Source organism: Ochotona curzoniae, unplaced genomic scaffold, assembly GCF_017591425.1.
Source record: "Ochotona curzoniae isolate NIBS_2020 unplaced genomic scaffold, NIBS_Ocur_1.0 contig_66, whole genome shotgun sequence".
In the NCBI taxonomy this organism is placed as follows: domain Eukaryota; kingdom Metazoa; phylum Chordata; class Mammalia; order Lagomorpha; family Ochotonidae; genus Ochotona; species Ochotona curzoniae.
This window is the reverse complement of record NW_024466512.1, coordinates 23,368,794-23,376,106: the sequence shown is the minus strand read 5'-3', so window position 1 is coordinate 23,376,106 and position 7,313 is coordinate 23,368,794. Positions and strand designations below refer to the sequence as shown.

The 7,313-nt window shown below is 58.3% G+C and overlaps 1 protein-coding gene across 1 annotated transcript; it reads left to right on the top strand.

The window, feature by feature from the left end:
* The first annotated feature begins 4,067 nt into the window (after window positions 1-4,067).
* Window positions 4,068-6,710, top strand: NKX2-3 (NK2 homeobox 3). Its single transcript, XM_040991820.1, has 2 exons — window positions 4,068-4,609; window positions 5,968-6,710. Exons 1-2 carry the CDS (start codon window positions 4,255-4,257, stop codon window positions 6,708-6,710), a joined length of 1,098 nt encoding a protein of 365 aa, XP_040847754.1. The 5' UTR covers window positions 4,068-4,254.
* Window positions 6,711-7,313: the final 603 nt, after the last annotated feature.

Below are 7,313 nucleotides of genomic sequence, written 5' to 3'. Positions count from 1 at the left end.
CTCTCCAGGAGAAATCGAAACTCACTTTCTCCGAAAGAGTCTGGTAATTAACAAGCAGCTGTATAGAATTTCTGAATTTGAACAGACTTTCTCCCAGGTAAGAGAAATGACAGGTTATTTAGAAAATCTGATTCCAAATAAAATCTAGCGATGCCTGGCATTTATGCAAATACGCACATACAGTCTAATAAATGGCACAATATTTAAAATATGTTACAAAATTACTTCAAGGAAAAAGTACTCCCCAGAAATTAGATCAATTTCATGCTTTCTAGGGCATTTTAATCTAGTTGACATTTTAAAAGTAGAACCTTCCTCACAACCAAAACACCTCTAGATTTCTCAAATGTTTTGGATTGTTTTCCCAAGATCTAAACACACACACACACACACACACACACATCCCTACCACCAACAATAAATTAACACGGTGCATTTAACACTGTTTTGCCTTTTTCCCTAAGATACCATTGAATGTGAAATTTTAGGAGAGCAATAAAATAGTAGGGACATTCACCAGAAATGTCCAACTTTGTTCGGCTAAATTCCAGCATGGGGTGATTTTTCACAATTTGAAAGTATCACTTTTGATAGTGGTGTCACATTTAGATTAGAAAGCCGCAGCAACTTTCGACTTTGTTGTGGCTTTGCTTACATAATTAAATGGCCATTGTACTAGCTGGGAGGCAACAAGATAAGCAGAGGCTTACCTAACTCAGAGCATCCGTGGACTGCCTAGATTCACATATGCTTTAAGCAACATTTGTGTACAGGATCACAGTTACAAGGACATTTCGCAGGCTTCAAAGAATTATCACATTTTCTCTTGGTAATGTATTTGCTGTCATGGTTAGCACAAGGTTTTGTCTTTTTTTTTTTTTTAGGATATGTTTAAATGTATCATTTATGCAACTATATGGTACTTCCGCCTCAAGGAATTTGCCACCATTTAACGATGATCATTAATCATATACTCCAGGGAGGAGGAGCAGTCGCATAAATGGACAATGAAACAAAAGCATACCACGGCAGATACACTCGATTAAAATCAAATCACACGCTCCCATGGATGCAACCAATATTTACCTTATCTGACAGTAATTAGCTAAACAGTCTGGAACGAAAACCCATTATTAGTTGAACACAGCTTGTGGATTTCAAAGATCCCCTCCTCGCACCAGGAGATGCAAATATCCCGCACGCTCTGGAAACTGGATCCTCGTTGGAACTGGAGTCCCACCAGCCGGTAAGTGACAACCGCAGTCCGCGGTCCTCTGCAGCGCGGGGCACAGGCCCACCGAGGTCTGGCCTGCTGGGAGGCAGGACTGACCCTGCGGGTTCCTCGAGATCGGAGGATCAGACAAGAAAAAGTAGCAGGAGTACCCTGGAATCCCTGTTCTTTGGCCCTAAACCAAGATCAACCCTAGGGACGCAGTAGCGGTAGGAGTTTCGTTTTCTCTCTCCATCTGCGGTGGAGGAGGGAAAAGTTGGGGGGGGGGATGGGATGTAGAAGGCGCTCACGAGGCCTCTGGGTTCCGAGTTCCCGTAGGCCTCCCGACCCTCTGTGCTCCAGCTGCACGGAGCTGAGTCCCGGCCAGCGAAGCCAGGCAGCACCGTGGCTCAGGTCCTGCCATGGCCACCTGCCCGGTAGTGGCCGAGGCGGTCAGTGAGCTAGAGGGGCTGATGTTGAACTGCGTGTGGTAAGACTTTTGGAGCGCGTCTCCGCGCCCCCCGGCCCAGCAGGGCGTTTTGTCCCTGCGGTGGTCTCAAGCCACAGGTTTGAGACCTGTGAGAGTGAGCGAAGGCCCGGGAGGGAGGTGCCGCTGGGCTGACGAATAAAGGGAATGTAGCCAAGAGAAATCCCGGCTTCCCTTGGAAACCAGGAAGAGAAAAGTGTCTTTTTTTTTTTTTTTTTTTTTTGCTGGCTTTTGTCTTTTTCCAAATGTTTTCCAAATCTTGAAATCACCAAAGAGCCGGAGAAGGTCGGGGGTGTGGGGCAGGGCGGATAGGAGGAGGAAGGTGTTTTTTTTTTTGCCCTGGGGGTAGGTTGGGGGAGTGGGGCCCCGCCACCAATTCCCGGTTGTGCGCTCCGGAGGACGCCTGTGCACGCCAAGGCCTCCCCAACCCGAAGCGCTGCGCACTCACCGCTGTCTCCGGGTCACTGGGTTCGGACGCCCGGGATCCACGGCCAAACCAGGTGCCTTCTTCCCGCAGCAGATTCGCGGCCTGGTTTAGAGACACCGGCCTACCTCTAGGGCGCCAAGAGTTTTAAGATTTAAAGTAGAAAGGCACTGGTGCCCCTTCCGCTGAGGGCCGGCCGTGGAGTGCAAAGCCCAGCCCACCGAGGGTCTCTACCCACTGCCCTCCGACAGCCCCGTTGCACGTGGGGTGCGCCTCATCCAGGTTCCCCCAGGCGGCCCCAAGAGCTGCCCCCATAACATTTCCGCCTCCTTCCTGAATAGCCCCGCCTTTCCAACCCTCCCCCCCCTTCTCTCTGCTTGGCCTAGGGCACCCATTTGTCTCCCAGTGGTGCACCCCCCACCCTCCGCAGGGTCGCTCCCCACTTTCATCTCCCCTCGAACCCGGTGCCAGCCGCCGCTGTCCCAAGGCCTTGTCAGCAGCCCTTGCACCTTATATGTGCCTCTTCCAGTTGAGCACAATCTTTCCGAGTTCTGCCATCCTTACCGCCAAAAATCGCTTGGGGCGGCTGTGGCCGGATGAGGGGCGCCACGGTTGGGCGGGAACAGGCCCCCATTTTTTTTCCAAGGTCCGCGCTGCTCCTCCCAGCGCTGGGCGTGGTGACTGGCGCGAATGCCTACTGTAGAGGGGAAAGATGACCCTCCCGCGCGCGAGTTTCCTGAATCTCTGGGGATCCCATGGGTTTCTACCTGCCCCCCCTAACAAAAACCCACTGTGACCTCATCAGGACCCCAGAAGACCCGTGGGTCAACAAATGTGAAAAGCACTCCATTTCAATAGGCGGAAGACACCCAGGATTTCTGGGCCCCTACCCTTGCAAGGACAGATCTTGCTGTCAGATCTGCGTGGGGCCACCTAGTGCGCGCAGCCCTCAGGGCCACGGCACACGCCAGGGCAGCCAGAGGTGACCTGTGAGCCGACCCTGAGCCAGAAGCATCGCTGTACTAGGTCCCTGGTGTGTCTTGCCCTATTTAACCCTGATAACCCTGAAGAAGGAAACAGGTTTCATCACGCCCCGGGCCACACACTGAGGAAGATCAGGATTCGAACCCAGAGTTGTCAGTACACCCATCATGTTTTCACATACCTGCTCTGGGCAGCAGCTGAGAGAACCACAGGGGTAAAAAGCAACCTACAGGGACCCTGCCCTCGGAGGGGGAGGTGGAGGCTCGCAGTCTAACCAGGGTGTCTGGCAGGTGCATTCAGCTACAAAACTAGGTGGGAAGCCATCAATGACACCACTAACTTCATTGCTAAAGAGAGCTGCAAGTGCAGAGGCGCAAGAGAGGCCCTCGGGCCAGGGGACCGAGGAGTGCGTCTTCGTGGGAGGTGCTCCTTGAACACCGCCTCGGAGAACCGACCAGGGCAGCACGACATCCCAGGCGGAGAGGGCGGCTTGCTCTGAGGCCTCAGGCGGCAATGGACAAGAACGTCCTTTCATCCGAAGACTACAACGGTGGATCCTGCGCCTGGTGCAACTCGCCGGAAAACTTTCCCGGCCCCACACTTCTGGAGGGGTGGGTATCCTTCCCAGGAGTTGGTTCTCGGCCACCAAACCCCCCACCCCAGAAGTAGCTCAGATCAGGAAGGTGCAGCCAGGCGGGGCTGGAGCCTGGGAGTGGTCTGGCCACTCGGGTCAGCACGGCCCGGCCCGCAGCGCCTGGGACTCCACCGCTCTGGGTCTGGTTCTCGTTTATTTCTGGTGGCACCGCGGCCTCGGCGCCCTGGACGCGGCGGGCAGGGCGTGTCCTGCGGCAGCCCGAGCCAATGGGGACGGAGGCTTGGCGCGCACTCCGCCCCTCGGCGTGACGCGAGAGCCCCCGGCCAGAGGCTCGGCAGCCCCGGCCCCAGTCTCTGCAGTGGCTTAACAAAACCCAGACCCCCAGGTCCCGGCCAATGGAGGCGGTTTAGACTGCAGCGGGACCGCGTCTGTCAAAAAAAGTCCGAGTCGGCAGCGGCGGCAGAGTCCAGGAGGGAGAGCTGCAGCCGCCGCGCTGCCTCCCCGCCCCCGCCGGGATTTATTGAGTATTTGGACTGGACAATTAAGTGGCCCTGATGATGTTACCAAGCCCGGTCACCTCCACCCCTTTCTCAGTCAAAGACATTTTGAATCTGGAGCAGCAGCAGCACTTCCACGGAGCGCACTTACAGGCGGACTTGGAGCAGCACTTCCACTCGGCGCCCTGCATGCTGGCCGCCGCCGAGGGGGCGCAGTTCTCGGACGGAGGGGACGAGGACGAAGACGAGGAGGGTGACAAACTGTCCTATTTGAACTCTCTGGCCGCAGCCGACGCGCACGGAGACGCGGGGCTCTGTCCGCAGAGCTTTGTCCACACAGTGCTGCGAGACTCGTGCGGTGGGCCCAAGGAACACGAAGAGGAGTCGGAGGTCCGCAGGGAGAGGAGCCAAAGTGAGTAGAGGGGGGCGGGGGTTGGGAAGGAATCGCACCTGGAGCGGAGGTGGCCGAGCGCCCGCAAAATATATATGCCCCAAAGTAAACCTTGGCCAGCACCTCCTCCGCCCCTTTAACCTTTTGGCGGGGGCCACGCTGTGCCTCCGCCCGGGTCGGTCGTCGCCAGCTCCGCCAGGCGCAGGCACCCGTGAGGCGCAGTTGGAGGGGAGGTCGCGGCCACCCGACAACGACTACTACCAAGCCGGAGGCAGCACAGCTCCCTAGGAAAAGGCAACTGCTGGAGGAGCCCAACGGGTGCGGCCGCCGGGCCCCAACCACTGGCCAGCGTTGGCTCTTCCCCTCTAATAGGGACCTTCTCACTGAAAAAAAAAATACCCCACCATTCAAGAAAGGGTAGGGTCCCGCACTGTCCTTCCGTCCTGAAATGGGCCTGGGAGATTAGGGCAGCTGTCCCTCCTCTGGCAGGTTGTGGCTCCTGCATCCCACGGGGCGCAGAGTGGGTGGACGCCTCACTTTTCAGCTTGGGGATCCGCGTCTTCGCTCGCACAGAGGGAGGGCACACTGGGGTGTGCGTGAGAATACTATCTTTTACGTGCTCCTGGCTCTCACACCCCTGATACTCCAGCTTTTCTGCTTTGTGTCCCAGGCTGCGGACCCCCCAAGAAAACCGCACAACGTAGTTTGCGGTGCGGTGCGTGGGATGGGCAGGGAGAACGCATAGCTGAGTAACACCCCAGCTTCACCCCCAGGAAGCGTTCTCAGAGGTTTCATTGTTAAAGATTCTCTTCCCACCCAGTCTCCACCACCAGAGGAGGTTTGGAGGGTCTGAGGCCCAGGCTCTGCCGCGATAGCTCCCTCTGGGCCTGAAACCTCTGAGAAACCGCCTACACGCAAACTTTTTTTTTCTTCCCTGAGGTAATGCAGACACCGTCACGCACGCATTTGCATATAGTCTTCTATAAGCACTTAGCAGCCGCGGGGCCAGGCGCTGGGTAAGCCTCGGGCATTTCCAACGGAAAGAGGTCCAGCTCAGGCAGCTTCAGCCACCCGGCGCGACCGGGAAGACAGGCGAAGTTGCAAATTCGGTATCTATTTCCAATGGAAAAACAGTGCTTATCACAGGGCATCTCCCTCAGCAGTGGCTCGGGATTCCAATAGGCGCACGTTCGCTACTCCAGCCGCCGAGGGCACTGATGCTGTGGCAGGGTTCTCCAGCTCTCCAAATGGCCCCGGTGGTTAAGGACTGCTCGTTCCTCCCCGGTCCCCGAAAGGAACCGTGGCGCAGCAGCTCAGGGAGCCGCGCGAGGCCAGGACGAAAACAGCTCCTGAACGCTACTGTTGTGCTTCTTTCACAGAAAGCTGCCCGCTGAAGAAACCTCTGGAGGCGGCCGGAGACTGTGAGGCGGCGGAGGAGAGCGAGAGGCCGAAGCCGCGCAGCCGCCGGAAGCCACGGGTCCTCTTCTCGCAAGCTCAGGTCTTCGAGCTGGAGCGCAGGTTCAAGCAGCAACGATACCTGTCCGCGCCCGAGCGTGAGCACCTGGCCAGCAGCCTGAAACTCACGTCCACGCAAGTGAAAATCTGGTTCCAGAATCGCAGGTACAAGTGCAAGAGACAGCGGCAGGACAAGTCCCTGGAGCTGGGCGCGCACGCACCGCCGCCGCCTCCGCGCCGCGTGGCGGTGCCGGTGCTGGTGCGGGACGGCAAGCCGTGCGTCACGCCCGGCGCGCAGGCCTACGGCGCGCCCTACAGCGTGGGCGCCGGCGCCTATTCCTACAACAGCTTCCCTGCCTACGGTTACGGGAACTCGGCCGCCGCGGCCGCCGCCGCCGCCGCTGCCGCCGCCGCTGCGGCCTACAGCGGCAGCTACGGCTGTGCGTACCCGGCGGGCGGCGGCGGCGGAGGTGGAGGAGCCGGCAGCGGGGCCTCGGCGGCGACCACGGCCATGCCACCCGCCTGCAGCGCGGCTGGGGGAGGACCTTTCGTGAACGTGAGCAATCTGGGCGGTTTTGGCGGCGGTGGCGCGCAGCCCTTGCACCAGGGCGCGGCCGCCGGGGCCGCGTGTGCGCAAGGCACCTTGCAGGGCATTCGGGCCTGGTAGAGACGGGGTAGATTCATGCAGCCGGCGCCCCCGCCACAACCTGGTGCCGCAGGACTCAAAAGCATGAGAAAGATCTGATTCCCGGGCCATATCCCCTCGTTAAAAAAAAAAAAAAAAGACACATCTCGCTCCCCCCTAGCCCACCCGAGGCCTGGGAAGAGGTCCGGGGCGAGGAGGATGCCCGCGTCCGGTGGCAGGACTGTCTCAGAGACAGACAAGTGGACTGTGAGCCCAGAGGCGGCGGCGGCGGCCCCGGGCAGTGCGGGAGGCCTAGGCTGGCTGTGCTGAATTCTGTCCAAGCGAGAACCGTCTCTCCGGCTCTCCCCGCGCACTCAAGCGTCGGCGGGGAGCCCAAGGGAGAGGAAAGCTTAAAGAGGAGAACAAGGAGGGGTTGTGGTTTGAGACATCTCCGGCCCGATGCGTCCTTGGCCGCTGGGTCGCCCATCACAGTCAACCTTCGTTTTCCAGCTGCCTCCCTCCACAGCAGACCTGGGTCTGGCCCGGATTCCCCGAGGGCCCAGGGGGTGAGGTGGGACTCTGGGAGGAAAACCTGCCACAGGAGATAAGAGGTTGAACGGGGCCGCTGGAGGAATCCGGGACCGT

Bases quoted from the DNA above. Each gene is read 5' to 3' on its own strand.
- NKX2-3 (XM_040991820.1), top strand. From the start codon at position 4,255: ATGATGTTACCAAGCCCGGTCACCTCCACCCCTTTCTCAGTCAAAGAC. The intron at 4,610-5,967 runs GTGAGTAGAGGG...CTTCTTTCACAG, and splicing joins CCGCAGGGAGAGGAGCCAAA to AAAGCTGCCCGCTGAAGAAA.